The sequence below is a fragment of the Anomaloglossus baeobatrachus genome, chromosome 5 (assembly GCF_048569485.1).
Source record: "Anomaloglossus baeobatrachus isolate aAnoBae1 chromosome 5, aAnoBae1.hap1, whole genome shotgun sequence".
In the NCBI taxonomy this organism is placed as follows: Eukaryota; Metazoa; Chordata; class Amphibia; order Anura; family Aromobatidae; genus Anomaloglossus; species Anomaloglossus baeobatrachus.
The window spans coordinates 35,622,898-35,644,209 of record NC_134357.1 but is presented as its reverse complement, the minus strand read 5'-3'; the positions used below and the strand labels follow the sequence as shown (position 1 = coordinate 35,644,209).

At 44.1% G+C, this 21,312-nt stretch overlaps 2 protein-coding genes across 5 annotated transcripts in view; one reads left to right on the top strand and one right to left on the bottom strand.

The window, feature by feature from the left end:
- The window catches only part of SFRP5 (secreted frizzled related protein 5), a 93,988-nt gene extending 86,551 nt beyond the window's left edge, over positions 1-7,437 (top strand). Inside the window, exon 3 of the mRNA XM_075348401.1 lies at positions 4,890-7,437. Coding sequence (XP_075204516.1) covers positions 4,890-5,236 — 347 coding nt within the window. The 3' untranslated portion in view covers positions 5,237-7,437. The remainder of the gene's footprint in view (positions 1-4,889) is intronic.
- Positions 1-20,313, bottom strand: part of GOLGA7B (golgin A7 family member B) — a 377,547-nt gene extending 357,234 nt beyond the window's left edge. Inside the window, exons 1-2 of one of the 4 annotated variants that reach the window (XM_075348404.1) lie at positions 20,180-20,313; positions 4,862-5,124 (exon numbers count right to left, since the gene is read on the bottom strand). The gene's annotated coding sequence lies outside the window, so the exon portion shown is untranslated. Of the gene's footprint in view, positions 1-4,861; positions 5,125-18,646; positions 18,736-20,179 lie in introns of those variants that run through there. The other 3 variants (XM_075348405.1, XM_075348403.1, XM_075348408.1) reach the window with 3 other exon arrangements.
- Between the last annotated feature and the right edge of the window lie 999 nt (positions 20,314-21,312).

Genomic DNA, 21,312 nt, shown 5'->3' with positions numbered 1-21,312 from the left:
ATGTGTCTCCGTGTCTCTCTTTCCCTATCTGTCTCTTACCCTGTCTCTTTCCCTGTCTGTCTCTTTCCCCATCTGTCTCTTTCCCCCCTCTCTTTCCCTGTCTGCTTGTCTCTTTCCCTGTCTGTCTCTTTCCCTGTCTGTCTGTGTGTCTCCCTGTCTGTCTCTTTCCCTATCTGTCTCTTACTCTGTCTCTTTTCCTGTCTGTCTCTTTCCCCGTCTGTCTCTTACCCTGTCTCTTTTCCTGTCTGTCTCTTTCCCCGTCTGTCTCTTTCCCCGTCTCTTTCCTGGTCTGCCTGTCTCTTTCCTTATCTGTCTGTGTCTCCCTGTCTGTCTCTCTCCCCGTCTCTTTCCCTGTCTGTCTGTGTGTCTCCCTGTCTGTCTCTTTCCCTATCTGTCTCTTACCCTGTCTCTTTCCCTGTCTGTCGCTCTCTGTCTCTTTCCCTGTCTGTCTCTTTCTGTTCCTGTCTGTCTCTTTCCATGTCTGCCCCTCTTACTCTGTCTGTGCCTATGTCTGTCTGTCTCTTTCTGTCTCTCTCTATCTGTCTCCCCACTGACATCTTATTACCTCACACATAAGCTTCTTATACTAAGAATGTCCTTTGTTCCTATAGCAACCAATTACAGCTGCAATTAATAACCTGTAGCTCACAGCTTTATTGACTTTAATGGAGGCAGGTTTTTTGGAGAGCAACTGTAAAGCGCAGGGTTAAATTTTCCCATCAAAACATAGTCTATGACGTTCCCTGGGTCACATGAGGTGTCTGTGAAAAATGTTGTGATAGTAAATGTGACGGTGCGGATTCCTTTAGCATACATACACACACACACACACACATACATACACACATACATACATACACACATACATACATACATACATACACACACACACACACATACATACACACATACATACATACACACATACATACATACACTCAGCTTTATATATTAGATATCTGCCTTGTGCTTATTTTTGGATTTAAGGTGTAAGAATTTTCTGTAAGTGCAAATTCAAGAAACAAGACAAACTCTCCAATTTATGGGATTAAACTGGGACTTTATCCAAAATTGTGGCCAATGTTTAAGTGGGATCTGCTATTATTTTCCCATAAATCCTTCTTAAAACATGGCCGTGTACCACAGGACAGAAAACACCGACCAGCCAAATCTGCTGTAATTTCATGTGTTCATTTACATTGGACTTACAGTGGTCGGGCCACACACCGCAGAAATGTTATAGGAAATTACCATAAGTGCTGCTGTTTTTCTTTTGCTTTCATCATCCTTTAAAGGGTTACTCCAAAAATTCCAAAAATTACAATATTGACTGATTAGATTTAGTTTTTGATTATCGATATCCGATGTCAGATATCTGATGCCTTAAAGCGCACCAATCACTAAGATTTTCCTATATAACCTATGCTGATTCTATACATACCTGTAGTTGTCAGCTCAGATGTATAGGTTTTGAAACACAAGCAAGTAAAGTTTGTAAAATGAGCAGCTTTTGGAATGACAGCAGCTGCCGATCAGCTGATAGCTGGGGTGGGTATTCATAGTTATCCCCTCCCCCTTTATTATTATTTATGCTAATTCTATTATGGAATTGTTTTACTTTGTGACTAGAAGGACCTGTGCTGATGTCATACCCATGTGACCAGAAGGGGCAGGGCCGCAGCCAACGGCTGATACCAGGAAGCAATATTATATTTCTGCTGGCTGAGGCCCCGCCCCTTCTGGTCACATGGGTATGACATCAGCACAGGTCCTTCTAGTCACTTATTAAAACGATTCAATAATAAAATTAGCATATGAATACCCACCCCAGCTCTCAGCTGATCGGCAGCTGCTGCCACTCAAAAAGCTGCTCATTTTACAAACTTTACTTGCTTGTGTTTCAAAACCTATAAAACCTATACATCCGAGCTGACCGTTAAAGGTATGTATAGAATCAGCCTGATACTGCCAGTATAGCACTGGCTTTAGCTTATATAGGAACATTCTGGTGATTGGTGAACTTTAAGTTGTCTACCAAGAACAGCGCCATATTTTATAGTGGTTGCTTCCGGAACTGCAAGATGTGAGATGCTTTTGTCAACTGATTTTCGAAAAGTTGGACCCAAAATGATCTGATTTTTGCGCAGGACCATCCCAATCTAATGCTGATGGCTTATCCTTTGCATAGGCGATCAGTATACTCCTAATTTCAGTAAGGAAATGTTGTGGAGAAAACATGAAGTTCCTGCTAAGTGTCAAATTTTTTATTTTACATTTTCTTTCAAGTTTTCTTTTCTTAGAACTTGTTGGAGTTTTCCTTTAAGCCCCTTCAACCCCGAAAGATTTTTTTTGTTTTTGTTTTTTCTTCCCCTTGTAGTTTTGCTGGATTTTTGGTGAGTCATTTGCATACAGCATATGTTTAACCCCATCACCCCGTGGTGATTTTCCTTTTTGCGTTTTCGTTTTTTCCCTCCCCTTCTTCCAAGAGCCATAACTTTTTTATTTTTATGTCATATTGCCATTTGAGGCTTGCTTTTTGCGGGACAAGTTGTACTTTCGAACAACATCATTCATTTTGCCCCATATTGTATTGGACCAGGGAATATGATTCCCGAGGTTGGTACAACTTCGTAGATACCAAACATGTTAAGTTTTACTTTTATCTAGTGGTGACAAAAAAAATCAGAAGTTTGTATAACAAAAAAAAAAAAAAAAGAAGAATTGCGAGATTCCGAGATCCGAAGCGATCTCATTTTCGGGATCTGGGGCTCAGTGATGGCTTATTTTTGCGTCCTGAGTTGGTGTTTTTAATTATAGCATTTTTGGGTAGATGCGATGTTTTGATCGCTTGTTATTACATTTTAAAGAAATGTTGCGGCGACCAAAAAACGTAATTTTGGTATTTGAAATTTGTTTCTCACCACCACAAATATATGTATGTGTGTGTGTGTGTGTGTGTGTGTGTGTGTGTGTGTGTGTGCGTGCAAAAAAAGTCTTATACTCACCTTACTGTTCACCTCTCTGGCCCATCCATGCCTAATCCTCACTGTCAAATGCCTGGTCCTCGTCGCATCTTCAGATCCTTCACATCTTCAGGTTTTGTCACATCTTCAGACCTTCTGGTCCTCGTCACATCTTCAGATCAACTGGTTCTCATACCATCTTCAGATCCTTCACACCTTCTGGTCCTCGTCGCATCTTCAGGTTCTTCAGAGCTTCTATTCCTTGTTACATCTTCACATCTTTCCAACCTTCTGGTTCTTTCCGCATCTTCAGATCCTCCAGATCTTCTGGTCCTCATCACATCTTCAAATCATTCAGATCTTCTGGTCCTTTTCACATCTTCAGATCCTTCAGATCTTCTGGCCCTTATCGCATCTTCAGATCTTCTGGTCTTCGTCACATCTTCAGATCCTTCAGATCTTCTGGTCCTCGTTGCATCTTCAGATATTTCAGACATTCTGGTCCTCGTTACATCTTTAGGTTCTGAAGAAATCTCAGAGGGTTCTGCGCAAGTGTGCGCCATAACCTCACGCACACATAATCATCCTGAGCCTAATCAAAACTGGAAGCTCCAGCCCAACTTGAGAGGCCTAGGGAATTCAATGCATGCGTCAGCATTCTAAAGATGCGATGAGGACCAGACAGGTAACAGTGAGGAGCAGAAAGTCGGGAAAGGTGAGCAGTGGGGTGAGTATAAGTGGGGGGGGGTTACATTTTGATGGCCTTTTATGTTTAAGAAAAATGTCTCACTTACAACAATCCACAATTTGGAGAATTCTAATTTTTGTTAAATATAATTCCACTTGAATTCCTTCACTCATCTGTAGTTATTACATCAATATGTTAAGTCAGGAAAACCCCTTTAATTCAGAACTGTGGTGTAGCAATTCTAAATCTTCTCATTACCTCCAAAAGTGTCACGGTCGTCTCTATTTTTAGGAGACTACTGACGAATTCAGGGTTGGGATCCCTCATTTCCATCTGGGACTCTTCATTTAAACGTGGTTTCTTTTCTTCCAGTACATCAGTATGTTAATGTCAGTTTTCTTGCCCAGCAGTTCCTAGCTGAGTGTTTCAGCTGCAACTACTTTGTAGCCTCGCCCCTTTAGTTTAAATAGAGGTGTCTTCCCAGCATTCCTTGCTGAAGATACAAACTCATTTGTTCTCTGGCCGCCTTGGAGGAAGGTTCTGCTTTGCTGTTTCCTGCGTTTAGACTTTATCCTTTTTGTTGCTTTCCCCCCCGTTTTTCTTACCTTACCTTGTGTCTTGTTAGTGCAGCGATGGGATCTAGTGAACCCCACCTGTACCTCACTAGTCAGGGCATTTTTTGGGTCTTCTCAGGGTCTCAGGTTCCTGCTCGGTGACAGTTGTGAAGACTATATAGGAGGTGTCCCATAGTCCCCTCTTACTAATTCCAGGGCCCCCCGCTGTTATTGTGTCCCCTTTGTTAGTTGTGTATTGTTGTGCATCAGACGCACGTAGGTCTGAACACCCCCAGCCACGCTTGTCATACCCGGCAAGCGGGAAAGTAAGGCTGAAAAACTAATAAAAAAAGTTCAGATCAAGGTTTCCATCAGAATGTATGTCAACAAATACATCATAAAATCAAATCTCTTCACAACGACTACAAATGCCAGCAACAGAGGGAACATTTGCATTAGCTAATGTGCAGCATGAGAGGCTTCACGCTCACCATTATGTAATATTTTGGCACGTTGACCGTAGCCGACAAAGAGCTTTGTTTCTCTTTTTTCCTTCTTTTACTTAAAACAGTATAAATATATTTTCGAGATAAGGAAAATAGACAGCACCTCAAACATTTGGTTACGTATGCACTTAACTTTCCAGCGAGACTGACCTTATTTATTTTCTTGAATTCATTCCAGTTCTACGGATGCGAATCAAAGAGGTGAAGATTGAGAACGGAGATCTGAAGCTCATAGCCGCCCAGAAGAAGAAGAAGGTTCTAAAAGCTGGAAAACTCAAGAGGAAGGAGTTCCGAAAACTTGTCCTGTACATTAAGAACGCCGGTGAATGTCAATGTCCTCAACTGGACAACTTGAGCGGGAGCTTTCTAATCATGGGCCGGAAGGTCGAAAATAAGCTTTTGCTTACCGCCATCTACAAGTGGGACAAAAAAAGCAAAGACATGAAGTACGCGGTGAACTTCATGTTCTCCTATCCGTGTTCTGAGTCCCTTTCTCACGGCGCACACATAGGTTCCTTCCGCTAAGGTCGATATCTGGAGAACTTTTTATCTTTCTTTTCGTGATGCCTTCACCTAGCCTTACCAAATGGACTTTATATTTTAGCAATAGCGGTAACATAGCATACTCGGCTTCGAATAAAAAAATGAATAAATAAAAAAGATGAGTTACTAGGGTAGTCATACTGAATGATATGGCTGAGAGGGTGAAGAATGTGATCATTGCAAGACAGACACGGTAAATAGGGAAAGAGCGGACTTTGAATGCAGAGTTTCGATTGGAAACACAATGTACAAGGCTTAGGAAAATACCTGGAACAATAGGTTTATGTCTCACAAATCAGCAATTTATCATTCCCTAAGGCAAAATGCATTAAGACTTAAGCCGGCAAAAGCAAAATATAGTATTTACAGGAAAGTGGCGGAGTCGTGACTGGGCCAACGTTCTCTCATAAATCACAGGCTGACGTCAGGTTCTTATGCCAGGAAACTTCACTACATGAATATATATTCACGGATTAAAGATATGAACACGGCCATTAATATTTTATTTTTACTGCCAATGAATAGTTTTGACCTAGAGCTGGGGACAAAGGTGTATCTACCATTTTTTTTGTGACAAATTTAGCGATTAGGAAGCCCTCATCCTCAGATTGAGGTGCAAGTTGTCATGGCCCGGGTTAAAGGGGAAATTACTCAGGGTCTTCATCATTTGGGGACCCAAACGACCTTTCTCGGCATACTTGCAGTATTGGGGACCGGCAGTTAGTGGGCGTGATCAGCTTATTCAGTTTGCGTGACACCCACCTTGGTGGGCATTGCCTGGCGTTTCCTTCAGCACACCCGACCCACTTATCATTGGTTGTATTATCCATCACCTGCGTGCCACCATTACTTGACAGCAGTACACCACTTGTCGGGTTTCTCGCCTTGGTCCGGCTTAGAGAGTAAGCGTGCCGGCTAAGTGGGCACAGCCCGGAGTCTCCTGCGTGCTATGGTGCACCAACTGCTTATCGGGACATGCTCACTCGCAGTGTCTGAGAATGTACTTGGACTGTAGGGATGTGGTAGCCACCAGAGTTAGTCAGTCAGCGGAAAATGACCTGCCAAAGGGCAATCACTAACCAGGTAGAGCGTGTGGAAGGAAACACCAGGTCGCGTTCACCAACTAAGTCAGTCACGCCAACTAACTTCCGGTTCCCGATACTGCAAGTATGTCCCTTTCTCTACCCAACAAGAAAACTTTAGAAATTTTCTCTACGACAAAAAAAAAAAGTTTTTAAGGATTTTTCAGCCTATGAATATTATTTTTAGAAGAGCTTTGACCAGTCAACAATGATAAAAGAAGTGATAATGACCATCAACCATCTGCCGCGTGTTCCATTCTGGCCCTCAACTGGTCCCAACTGTGTCCCCAGACTCTGTTTCCTGTTCTCACCCTTGAAACAGCAAAAATGATCAAAAATGCCAAAAGTGGCCATTTACCATGTGCTGAGAACGGATGCCGAAAGCAAAGACCCGCAAGCACCTGGTAAGTGCACTAACTGGGCCTGCAGGTTTATTATTTTTAGGTGGTAAAAACCCTTTTAAAAATTATTTTTATAGGCTTGTAACACCCTTTAGATAAATGTAATACACAGGTCGATACTTGTCTGCTCCTATAAGGACAAGGGTAAAAGTAGCTGCCACATACATCTGGCAACACTCCACCCTTGGTTGATCAACTGAAGAAAACACCATGTCCTGAACCCCAATAAGCAACGAAAGGTCCAGTGCTTGTTCAAAGCCCTGTACTTCTTAAATGAAAAGCCTATATCATTTGCTAACATTACAGTAATTACGGAGAAGGATCTGATTCCCCATTAACATTTGGACCTCCATTATGGAACCAACATAAGATTTAGAAGCAAAAACATGTTTCCACTTCCCTTGATAGCATTTGGCATAAAGACGTAAAATACATCTACTACACATATTGGAAACGGCATCCACCAAAAATTGGGGAAAAAATATTGTTAATGGTAAGGTTGTATGATGCTGGACTACTGGGAACTCTATGAAGCCAACTATGAAGGTCTACCACCCAACGGTCAAATCCTACAAGAGCGATGGAGTTTGGATTTCTGGGATGATGGAACTGACCAGTAAATGGTTGCAAAGCTGTCTACTAAGATTGTCCTTGGATCCCACCATTATTGTTAGAATCTGCTTAATGAATATAGCAATAAGAGGCTAAAATTTAACTTTTAATTCTAATATATTAAAAGCCCAAGAGGGTACATGTAACCATGAAACTCTCCAGTGCTCTAAGATCTCAATGGTACCTTATCATAGCACAGGGAGTCAATAATGTATAACAAACACAACAAAAAAACACAAAATACATAAATCATAAATTGAGTAGATTATATCCACCCATGGGACAGTGGTCCACTTGCTAGGGAAGAAAAAATAATCAAAAAAACTCAATATACCTAAATCAAGAGCTGAATATTGGTCCTCAGTGGAGAGACCAATATAATTGCTATTGCTCAATATAACAAATAAATGGGAACAATCTCACCCATATTCAGTGGTCTGGGGCAACTCAGGATCTCCTCCGTGTAGGTCCTCCTTATGTCGTCAGGTTGTCTCTGACCCTACATAAACCTAGGAGATTAATTAAACCTGTTGCCCAGACTTCTGTCCTCACAAGGACAGACCACAGCTGGCCCTCTCTATATACCCCTACACCGATCCTAGCCACGTCCCGACGCGTTTCGTCACACACGACTCATCAGGGGACTCCGGTGTTTAGATAGAGGCCAGAGGTCCTAAGCCCTCGCTCCCAGAATAGCATAAGTCCCTTATGCTATTCTGGGAGCGAGGGCTTAGGACCTCTGGCCTCTATCTAAACACCGGAGTCCCCTGATGAGTCGTGTGTGACGAAACGCGTCGGGACGTGGCTAGGATCGGTGTAGGGGTATATAGAGAGGGCCAGCTGTGGTCTGTCCTTGTGAGGACAGAAGTCTGGGCAACAGGTTTAATTAATCTCCTAGGTTTATGTAGGGTCAGAGACAACCTGACGACATAAGGAGGACCTACACGGAGGAGATCCTGAGTTGCCCCAGACCACTGAATATGGGTGAGATTGTTCCCATTTATTTGTTATATTGAGCAATAGCAATTATATTGGTCTCTCCACTGAGGACCAATATTCAGCTCTTGATTTAGGTATATTGAGTTTTTTTGATTATTTTTTCTTCCCTAGCAAGTGGACCACTGTCCCATGGGTGGATATAATCTACTCAATTTATGATTTATGTATTTTGTGTTTTTTTGTTGTGTTTGTTATACATTATTGACTCCCTGTGCTATGATAAGGTACCATTGAGATCTTAGAGCACTGGAGAGTTTCATGGTTACATGTACCCTCTTGGGCTTTTAATATATTAGAATTAAAAGTTAAATTTTAGCCTCTTATTGCTATATTCATTACCATTTGATAAGTGGCCTCCCTCTGTATGAGGTTTGCTGACAGTATTAGAATCTGCTTAAGAACAAATTGGGGAGAACAAATCTAACAAAATTAGCCATGTTTGATTTTCGCCTTGTAGATCAGAAATGCTGATCAAGCTGTAAATTAATGGGTGGATGTGAGCAAATCTGGGAACCTGACAATTTTAATTTGGCAAATTTGCTCTAAATCAGCCGGGAAACTTAATTGACATTGAATAAATTTGATAAGAATCAATTTCACAAGGAATCTCAACTTCCGCATACCTCTTCCACAGTTGTCAGTCCTCCGTCTTCCGTCTTCTTTCTGTGTTCCAAGGCTGCTGTTCTTTTCTCGACCCCACGTTGTGTTTGTCATGGATGTTAACGACAAGTGTCGTGCCGCACCCAGTCAAGTGGAGCATAACTTATGGATTAACGTCAATGACATCAATAAGTGGGGCCTGGTGAAGAATGACAACACCGGAAGCCCAGAAAGTAGAAGACAGAAAACAGAGTACGACCGACAGCGGTAGGAGGAAAATGGGGAGGATTAAAGGGAACCTGTCACCAGGTTTTTCCCTTATGAGCTGCGGCCACCACCAGTGAGCCCTTATATACAGCATTCTAACATGCTATATATAAGAGACCAGGCCGCTGTGTACAACATAAAAAACACTATTTAATACTCACCTAGAAGGTCGCTCCAGTGCACAATAGTCGGATGGGTGGTGCCGTTCTCCGGGACCGGCGCCTCCCCTTTCGGCCATCTTGGTCTTCCTTATTCTGAAGCCACAGTGCATGACCCATCTACGTGATACACACACGTGCCAGCTTTGAGGTCCTGCGTAGGCACACTTCGATTTGCCCTGCCTAGGGCAGATCAAAGTATTGTAGTGCGCCTGCGCAGGACCTCAATGCCTCCACGTGTGTATATGATGTAGAAGGGTCATGCACTGTGGCTTCAGAATAAGGAAGACCAATATGGCTGAAAGGAGAGGTGCCGGTGCAGGAGAACGGCGCCACCCATCCAACTGTTGTGCACCGGAGTGACCTTCTAGGTCAGTATTATATAGTGTTTTTTATGTTCTGCACAGCGGACTGGGCTCTTATATACAGCATGTTAGAATGCTGTATATAAGGGCTCACTGGTGGTGGCCGCAGCTTATAAGGGAAAAACCTGGTGACAGGTTCCCTTTAAGGAAAAGTGAGACAAAAATTCAATTTTTTCAGGAACCTCAGAATACACCAAAGTGGCAGCTAATTACAGCCATTTTGCCAAAATTTACCAAAACAAATTGCAAAATAAATTCAATTTCTGGCAAATGCAAATTGTTTGGCAATTCTTAAGGAATTCTATTAATTGCAAATTGATTTGTTCATCTTTTCTGCTTGGTAAAGCAATTGTAGCTAAGCCGATCCCAAAATGTTTCCATCTCGTTTTGCGCCTTCCAAGCTTCTTCTTCTGTTCCCTGGTCTGCAGAGATGGCCTTCCAGATGACCATGGCTGCCAATCACAGGACATAGTTGTGATGCTACATCCATGGTGACGTCATTGGATGTGTTGTCACCACTGGTGATTTGTCAGAATGCAGATAGGCAACATAGAAGAAGCTGAGGATAGGCAACAAAAGACTGGTGTGAAATTGGTAAATATTCTGCAAATCCCAGAAATTATTTTTTTTTGCAAATAATGCAATCAACCAGTCCCGAAATGGTTTACATTGTGATCTTCACGCTATCCCACCCTAAAAGCAAAAATCCAATCATTCTAGAAAAATCTGTTTAGCGATTTATTTTATTTTTCTGTATATTACACACAGTTCTTGCTATTTGCATAAAGTTTTGGTCAAACATTTTACATCTGTTCCCAGTTTTGAGGCTATTTTATTCCATTGAACTCATACATATGATTTTTTTCTCATGGCAACCCAGATACTTTTTTAAGAATGGCCAAGTAAACGCCTATAGCTATGTGCACACTGACTTTGTTAGGAGACCTTGGAGCAAAAAATTGAGTAGAAGTTCTCTAATTCATCCTCAAAAATTCATAACTTTGCATTTCTGCTTAATTTCACGCTCCAAAAACTCAGCAAAAAGACCCTAATAACCAAATTCCAAATGGACAACCTACTGGGTACTATTTTTGGTTATATTCCCTACCTGGAACTGTAGGGTCTGATTCTATAGGAACAGAAGGTGCCTTGAGAGCCTTGGACATTTCCACACTCTTGAGGTCCACAACAGAAACAAAAGGGGTTATAGGGTCAACTTTAGCTGGAGGTCTGTTTCCCGAACTCAAGTAGCAGCGTAACAAAGAGGATTCCTTTAATGTATGAGCCATGGACATGTCAAGAGACCCTCTACTCTACTTTAGAAGAACATTTTTGTAAAATGTTTTACAGTATAAGGAAACTACATCTAGAAGATGACCTAAAATGTCTTTTGCTTGGACCTAACATAGATTGGATCAAGAGACTTCTTTTCGAGTGATGAGCGGGCACTACCATGCTCGGGTGCACAGTACTCGTAACTAGTGATGAGCGAGCACTACCATGCTCAGGTGCTCAGTACTCGTAACTAGTGATGAGCGAGCACTACCATGCTCAGGTGCTCAGTACTCGTAACTAGTGATGAGCGAGCACTACCATGCTCAGGTGCTCAGTACTCGTAACTAGTGATGAGCGAGCACTACCATGCTCAGAGTGCTCGGTACTTGTAACTAGTGATGAGCGGGCACTACCATGCTCAGAGTGCTCGGTACTTGTAACTAGTGATGAGCGGGCACTACCATGCTCAGAGTGCTCGGTACTTGTAACTAGTGATGAGCGAGCACTACCATGCTCAGGTGCTCAGTACTCGTAACTAGTGATGAGCGAGCACTACCATGCTCGGGTGCTAAGTACTTGTAACTAGTGATGAGCGGGCACTACCATGCTTGGGTTCTCTGTACTCGTAACTAGTGATGAGCGAGTACTACCATGCTCGGGTGCTCAGTACTCGTAACTAGTGATGAGTGAGCACTACCATGTTCAGAGTGCTCGGTACTTGTAACTAGTGATGAGTGGGCACTACCATGCTCGGGTGCTAAGTACTTGTAACTAGTGATGAGCGGGCACTACCATGCTTGGGTTCTCTGTACTCGTAACTAGTGATTAGCGAGCACTACCATGCTCGGGTGCTCAGTACTCGTAACTAGTGATGAGCGAGCACTACCATGCTCGGGTGCTCAGTACTCGTAACTAGTGATGAGCGGGCACTACCATGCTCGGGTGCTCAGTACTCGTAACTAGTGATGAGCGGGCACTACCATGCTCGGGTGCTCAGTACTCGTAACTAGTGATGAGCGAGCACTACCATGCTCGGGTACTCGTAACTAGTGATGAGTGAGCACTACCATGCTCGGATGCTCGGTACTCATAACTAGTGATGAGCGGGCACTAACATGCTTAGGTGCTAAGTACTCGTAGTTAGTGCTGAGTGAGCACTACTATGCTCGGGTGCTCAGTACTCGTAACAAGCAGCTGGATGCTCAAATGGGCACAACTCAAGTATCCAGGTATAATGGAAGTCAATGGGGGACTCAACTGAGTACCGACTACCGAGCACCCGAGCATGGTAGTGCTCACACATCACTAGTTACGAGTACCGAGCACCCGAGCATGGTAGTGCTCACTCATCACTAGTTACAAGTACTGAGCAGCCGAGCATGGTAGTGCTCACTCATCACTAGTTACGAGTACCGAGCACCCGAGCATGGGAGTGCCCGCTCATCACTAGTTACGAGCACAGACCACCCGAGCATAGTAGTGCCCGCTCATCACTAGTTACAAGTACTGAGCACCCGAGCATGGTAGTGCCCACTCATCATTAGTTACGAGTACCGAGCACCCGAGCATGGTAGTGCCCGCTCATCACTAGTTACAAGTACTGAGCACCCGAGCATGGTAGTGCCCACTCATCATTAGTTACGAGTACCGAGCACCCGAGCATAGTAGTGCCCGCTCATCACTAGTTACAAGTACTGAGCACCCGAGCATGGTAGTGCTCACTCATCACTTTTTACGAGTACCGAGCACTCGAGCATGGTACTGCCCGCTCATCACTATCCTCTTCACCTCTATTGCCTCGTACCCTCCTCATCTTTCCCTTTCTACAATGACGGTGTGGCATCAGTATAGAACGTAATCGTAAGAGTTTGTATTTCCACAATGTGATTGGTTTGTGATGAATGTAATTATTTAAAAGAGTAATAATGTATCCAATATTTTAATAAATTTGTTTTCTAAAGCTTTTTGATTGTATCCACTGCTCGCAAATGTGTATAATTTGTGATTTAAAATCAACCAGTAAGAAATATACCAACATTTTGATGAGCAAAATATTTACAAACTTTAGTAACATTCACAAAAAGTAGTGAGGTCTACAGCAGTGACCAAAATGTGGCCCCTGACATGGTATCTGGTTTTTCCACTCATGACTAAAGACCATAGTGTTTCCATGTTCTTTCCATGACTCCTGAGCCTATTTTCTACCACTTGTCAGCTCCTCAGGGGAGGAGCATCCTGTCCAGGTTCTCTACACTCAGTAATAAATGGTATGGATCAACCAGGGCTGGGACTTCTGCTTGGTCTGTCTACTTTGTATGCCTCCGCCTTATGCCAATAATTTGGCCAATATTAGTCTGTTATTTTTCTAAAACTACGACCTCCGCCCCCCACCAGTGCTGTTCCTATATGTAAATGTTTATATTCAGATGTTTTATTAAGAATGACATTATGTATCTTATACCAGAAAACATTGAGATATGAGGTTTAGTCCATACAGAACATGAGCGGCAATCTCTTATCAGCCGTAACCTCAGGCCCTGTGCATGTTCACCTCCACAATGGTACTACTATGTAAAGTCTGCATTGTACTTCACAACTGACTCTGACCATTACAACAAAGTAATTTTAATCATGTAATATTGTGTGACATTATCAAGTTTTAAAGTAAATTATTTCATTTGCTAAAACATAATGTGATCTGTCGTTACTTGATACATTGCCTATGATTATGCCTCATCAAAGACATCATGGTGGACTACTCTAAACTCAAAGGAAACGCTGGTGTAGGTGGTTGTGGATCCAAATAGAGGAATTTAGAGGTGAAACTTTATGTTTCCAGGGTCCAAAAACAAAATACAGGTCCCTAATGTGGCGCCCCTGCGGCTTCAGGTGCCACAGGGTACTACGCCTCAAGCGAGGTGCAATATTCTTCTCGGATACGGAGGAGGTCGTCACCAGTAACCAACACCAAAACACTCATCTAACACATAACATGGGAGCTGTTCCACTGGGACTGGGCTAGGGTAGGAGCTGGGGTGGCCATCATGAGGTATGGGACCTCTTGCCCACTAGTTCAGGAACCCGGGAGGCGGGGAACCAACAGGGGGTAGTGAGGAGCCATCTCACACACAAGGGGCAGTTAGCACCGGACAGTGTCCGAGTGAGGTTGGACTCAGGAACAGACAAGCAAGCAAAGACACGGATAGTTTGGGGCCCGTGGTCTGGAGCTGGAGGCTCGACCTGGATTCTTAAGGAAAGAAGGGGGATCCTAGGGTTCGCGGAGAGTGTGGAAGGCACCCGTCACCTGCTCCACGGCCCAGGAGTTGGGGTGGAGGGAAACCGTCGAAAGGTGACGCAAAGAAGGAAACACTGACCACGACCTCCGAAGTATCCGGGATTGGCTGAAGCCCATCACAGTGGGACACAACACTCCAAAGGTGGTGTAACTTCAGTGAGTAAAGAACTTGAACTGCACCCTCTGTGTTGTCCCGTCACTGCCGGCGCTCACAACCTTGCACCCCTCTGCTATAGGCAACTAATACCACCATCATCCTCCCTAGGGCCCAGCTATACCTGTGGAGAGCTGCAACACCCAAGTTGCGTCACCATCCGCCCCAGAGAAGTCCCGCAGCAGCGGCTAATATTGGCCGCACACCACAGGTGGCGACCTAGCCTAGTATGATCCATTAATAATACATGACGCCGAGGTAAATGCTACCTCTAAACTGCCATAGCTATGACCCTGGTACAGCATTAAGAAATAGAGAGACAGATAGCGTAATATGGCGGCGGATATGTATCATGAAGGTGGTGTAAATCTGGATATCTGCTCTGGTACTTGTTGTGCCACAAGGTTTATTTGGGCATTCGAGGGACAGGTTTTATGGATACCTGGTGAGACTGGTGGGTCTGGCTATCCACATACCTTCACCCATGGGTGTGTCTCGTGTCAAAATGGAGACTGACTGTTTGACACATTGTCAGTGTAGGGAGACTGTGTTGTCTCTAGGTGTCACGATTGGTATGGAGGAGTACCAAACGAACAGTGAAAGGGAAGGGATGTAGGGTAGGGAGCGGATGGGATGAGCTCTTCTTCAACTCCACTAGGCACTAAAGACACACAAGGATAACAAACAAGGGACAAAAATAAAACAACTTATCTCCAGACAACTCAATAAGAAGTTCCGTAAAGACCAACAATGATCCAAGAGATGATTGCAAGCCACCTGCTTGCGTCAAGAGATTCTGTAGGAAATTAATATCACCTGCACAAGTTCAGGGAAAATGTGAGTATTTAAACCTAAGGAGAAATACAGATGATTAGCAGCTACAGTGAAGAGGAGCTCTACTGGGTCCTAAAGGGAAAAGGATGAAAACCCAGCAGAGGAGATACCTAGTACACTGAATACTGACAGCAGGAATAATAGACAGTCAGGGAGCATTTTGCTCAGCTGGTCTTCTACTGCCAGACACCACAGGACTGTCTGCCACTCATGACACATCCGTGACACAAGGACGGAATCCTCTGAGAGAGAGAGAGAGGATTAGCTTGGTCTGACTAGGACTGTGTATAGAGGCTCTTGCCTCTTGAAGGGATCCTCTGACGGAAAGAGAGAGTTTGCTTCGTCTGACCAGGGTCGGTGAGTGGAGGAATATCCACTGGGATACTTCTGTGGAGAAGTGAATTTGATCCTTAGACGTTGTAACGCCTCTGGAAGGAATCTTCTGAGGGATGAGAGGGTTTGCTTCATCTGACTGGGGTCAGTAAGTGGAGGCTGTGGAACATCCACTGGGATACTTCTGAGAGAAGTGTATTCAAACCTTAGAGGTTGTGACGCCTCTGGAAGGAATCTTCTGAGGGAAGAGAGGCTTTGCTTCCTCTAACCAGGGTCAGTGAGTGGAAGCTGAGATACCTCCATTTGGATACTTCTAAGGAGAGCTTGTATATGAACCTGTGCGAGTGTACCGCAGGTGAAACAGGCTGTGTTATACTTTGTGAAGCCGAAGGAAGTCTTATGTTATGTTATGTTTATGAAGAAGCGGTTGATGTGTGATTTTATAAACCGGTTGGACTATTAAATGAATGCGTTGAAGTACTACCTCAGAGAGCAAGAAGAGTGAGTAACACCTTCACCATCACAAGAGATAGATATATACCGTATTTTCCGGATTATGAGACGCACTTTTCTCCCCAAAACTGGGGGTAAATTGGGAGTGCGTCTTATAATCCGGATATGGGTTACTAAGACGGTGGTGGTGGCGCAATGCTGAGGGCTCGGAGGACGGGCTGTCACTGCAGTGGAACAGCTCAGAATGATCATTGGACACAGTGTCGGTGTCGCGGGCGGGGAGGACGCCGTCGCTGCTGCTCTCTCGCTAACGCTCGGGTCCGGCGCTGCTGCGATGGCTGCTCGGTGGCTCGAGCGGTGGGCCGGATCCGGGGACTCGAGCGGCGCTCCTCGCTCGTGAGTGAAAGGGGTGGTTGGTTTGGGGGATTTAGTCCGTGACGCCACCCACGGGTCGTGGTGAAGATGGGCACCACCGCTGCTGGTGACGGGGATCCCAGGAGCGATGGTAGGGAGCAGCTGGGATGTTGTTTTCCCCCTGCGTGGGTAGGGGTCGGTGGTCCCGGGGCCCGGTGATGAGGTGAGGGGGAGGCAGGGTTGGAGAGGTGCGGGGTTGCAGGGACAGCGCGGCGCGCTGCCGGATGGCACGGGTGTACTCACTCAGCAAGAAAGGTACAAAGTCCTCGGTAAACCAAACGGCTGGATGGACGGGTCCCGCAGTCGGCTGCAGTGTCTCTCCCCGGACAGGTGATGGCGGCTGTCTTTCCCTGCACCTTGATGTTCTCCTCTGACTACTATGGATTCCCAATGGTAGTCCGCTCCCCGGTGTATGGGTACCGGAGGAGCCCGTTTGCCCGCAGGCGCTGGCCCTTGGGTCTCTAGCCTTAGGCGGTAGCTGTATACCCTCATGGTGTGGGCGGTTGCCTTCAATCGGGACTTTTGCTGTTGTGAAACCCCTGGGGTTCCAGTCACATTCGGATCTGACTATTGTCGGCGGCTCCAAGCCTGGTCAGGGTCTGATGGCCCTGCCTGTGTGTGCTGGCTTCAGTTCGCTCCCCAGTCGGTACCGGCGGGCCATCGCCCGTCCCCGGTCCTATGGTTTCGCGTTGCTCCACCACTCCTGCAGACGACCACCACCGTCTGCCAACCTTGCTGTCAGTGCCTGGGCCACTACCCAGACACCCAAGTGCTTGCTCCTCACACTTCAACCTCCTAAACTGTTCTGTCACTTTTCCCGCCTCCAGACCTGTGAACTCCTCGGTGGGTGGAGCCAACTGCTTAGCCCCGCCCCACCTGGTGTGGACATCAGTCACTGGAGGGAGGCAACAAGGGTTTTGTGTTTGGCTGGTGTCCCTGTCTGATGAGGGTGGGGTGTTTGTGTGTTATCTGTGACGACCTGACTAGGCCAGGGCACCACATTGGCGATACTGCTGGCTCATGGGATGTTGAGGTGGCAGGCACCACTGATCTGTAAGTGGGCTGCGGACTGCTTTTAATGGCCTCCGCAGCCATTTTCTTTAAGTCCATTATGTCAACTGTCGGTGATTCAATGGAGTCTGCATCCCGCAGGCAGATGAATGGCACTCACCCGCTGCGACACCCCACAAGCCCGCAATATCACTGACACTGTGAGACCTTCCTGAGCTGCTCCACCACTGCAGGTCCCCCTGGTGAGCTAATATAAGAGACACTAGGATTATAATAATTTTAACAGTAAAACTTATTTTTTCCTATTTTTCTCCTTCAAATTTGGGGTGCGTCTTATAAAATGAAAAGATATGGTAGATAGATAATAGATAGATAGAGGGATAGATAGAGGGATAGATAGAGGAATAGATAGATAGATAGATAGATAGAAGGATAGATAGATAGATAGATAGAGGGATAGATAGATAGAGGGATAGATAGATAGATAGATAGATAGATAGATAGATAGATAATAGATAGAGGGATAGATAGAGGGATAGATAGATAGATAGAGGGATGGATAGATAGCTAGAGGGATAGATAGAGGGATAGATAGATAGATAGATGGATAGATAGATAGAGGGATAGATAGATAGAGGGATAGATAGATAGATAGATAGATAGAGGGATAGATAGAGGGATAGATAGAGGGATAGATAGATAGATAGATAGATAGATAGATAGATAGATAGATAGATAGATAGATAGATAGAGGGATGGATAGATAGAGGGATAGAGGGATAGATAGCTAGATAGATAGATAGAGGGATGGATAGATAGATAGATAGAGGGAAAGATAGATAGATAGATAGATAGATAGATAGATAGAGGGATGGATAGATAGATAGAGAGATAGAGAGATGGATAGATGGATAGAGAGAGAGATAGATAGATAGATAGATAGATAGAGGGATAGAGGGATAGATAGAGGGATAGATAGATAGAGGGATAGATAGATTGATAGATGAACAGATGCTGAGAGACTAATAGGAAATAATGAGAGATGAGATATGGATACACAGATAGATGACAGTTTCCATTACTATAACACATGTCCCCATCTCTAGTCACGTTTCCTTGTTACAGCAGCTGTCACTTACCACAAGTCTTTTGTGTTCCAGATGTAAAAAAAATCTAAGTTTTCTTATTGCACTGGTCACATCTAGAAGCTGCCTCTGGTACATGAATATTAGATCACATAAAAGTGCCGGATGAGCCTGACACTCACTAGATAAATATAGACTGGGTGCAGTATGGGCCGGGTGCTAAAAATACCATAGTCTCCAGAAACAAATAAAATATGTATTTGCTTAATTTCTAAGAATTATACATACAGAATATATTTACACATTAAATCAATGCACATTAAAGCATGAGTTGTCTAGTGCTGATCCTGTGTTGCTGTGTCAGTTACCCTCCATTCCTGCATTTATAATTCTGCAAGATTTGGAGCTGAAATCACTGGAATTACTTGGAGTTATGTTGTCTGCAGCCTTGACCCTGTGGTTTGCCTTTTGGGAAAAATAGTCATGCATCAGTCACTCTGCAGCCATCAGATGTATGAAAGTTAAAGCGCACCAATCACCAGGATTTTGTATATAACCTAAAGCCAGTGCTATACTGGCACTATCAGGCTGATTCTATACATACGATCAGTTGTCAGCTCGGATGTTTAGGTTTTGAAACCCAAGAAAGTAAAGTTTATAAAATCGGCAGCTTCTTGAGTGACAGCAGCTGCGGATCAGATACTATCTGGGGGGTATTCATAGTTATCCCCCCCCCGTTAGTATTAGAATAAGTATTATACAAACGATTCACTTTCTCTCTTGCAGGACCTGTGTGAGGTCATACCCATGTGACCAAAAGGGGCGGGGCCTCAGCCTAAAGAAAAATGTTGCTTCCTGGTATCAGCTTTATTGGCTGAGGCCCTGCCCCCTCTGGTCACATGGGTATGACCTCACACAGGTCCTGCAAGAGAAATAGGGAATAGTTTGTATAATACTTATGCTAATTCTAACAGGGGGAGGGGATAACTATGAATCCCCCAGATATTATCTGATCCTCAGCTGCTGCTCATCCTACTACTACCCCCATCATCCTTTCCCAGCCATCTTCTGTATGCCTTGGCGCAATGGACTCGGGCTACGCCGCCCGTGAGAGCGACAGTTGACGGCAACGACTAAGTTAACCACCTTCCCCGTGGGGCAGGCAGAATAATGAGTGCAGCTCCGGAATATAATACAGGATATAACTCAGGATCAGTACAGGATAAGTAATGTAATGTATGTACACGATGACTGCACCAGAAGAATAGTGAGTGCAGCTCTGGAGTATAATACAGGATATAACTCAGGATCAGTACAGGATAAGTAATGTAATGTATGTACACGATGACTGCACCAGAAGAATAGTGAGTGCAGCTCTGGAGTATAATACAGGATGTAACTCAGGATCAGTACAGGATAAGTAATTGTTAAAAAATATACTCTTAAATATATTTTTCTTCAAATACGTAAAGCCGCATGAAAGAAAGAACTTCCAAAGATGTAAAAAATAAATGTATTTTATCTATTTAAAAATGGTTGCCAAGATTCAGTTACAGAAAGGAAAAATAATATACTTTGATAGCTTACGCAAAAATAAGAGTTCATTTAGTCCATACTGATCAATGGGAAGTCTTTACCCATCTTTCTTTGGTTCCTGAACGGCAATGCAGGGGATGTCATCTCTTAGTGTGTCTTCATCTTTGCAGCCTCGAGTCTTCTCACAGCAGGCAATGTGGGGAGCGAGCAGTAGCCCCCTCCATCGTGCATTATATACCAGCTGTTCAGACCATATAGGGCATTCTAGTGTAACACAGTTGAATATAGTTCCATATTACGTAACCTTCTGGAAACTTCGGAAAGCTTCGGGAAGGATTCAAATATATCCCTCCATGCTCATCACTCAAGTATATTCAATATGGGCATATTTATCCCTTATAAACTTTATTAATAACCTATGCCCTCCAACATGAACAGAACTATGAACGTATATGTCTTACTATGAAATATTTGATAACTTGATGTATTAATTTCAATCATTTTACAGTAATGTAATGTATGTACACAGTGACTGCACCAGCAGAATAGTGAGTGCAGCTCTGGAGTATAATACAGGATGTAACTCAGGATCAGTACAGGATAAGTAATGTAATGCATGTACACAGTGACTGCACCAGCAGAATAGTGAGTGCAGCTCTGGAGTACAATACAGGATGTAACTCAGGATCAGTACAGGATAAGTAATGTAATGTATGTACACAGTGACTGCACCAGCAGAATAGTGAGTGCAGCTCTGGAGTATAATACAGGATGTAACTCAGGATCAGTACAGGATAAGTAATGTAATGCATGTACACAGTGACTGCACCAGCAGAATAGTGAGTGCAGCTCTGGAATACAATACAGGATGTAACTCAGGATCAGTACAGGATAAGTAATGTACTGTATGTACACAGTGACTGCACCAGCAGAATAGTGAGTGCAGCTCTGGAGTACAATACAGGATGTAACTCAGGATCGGTACAGGATAAGTAATGTAATGTATGTACACAGTGACTGCACCAGCAGAATAGTGAGTGCAGCTCTGGAGAATAATACAGGATATAACTCAGGATCAGTACAGGATAAGTAATGTAATGCATGTACACAGTGACTGCACCAGCAGAATAGTGAGTGCAGCTCTGGAGTACAATACAGGATGTAACTCAGGATCAGTACAGGAT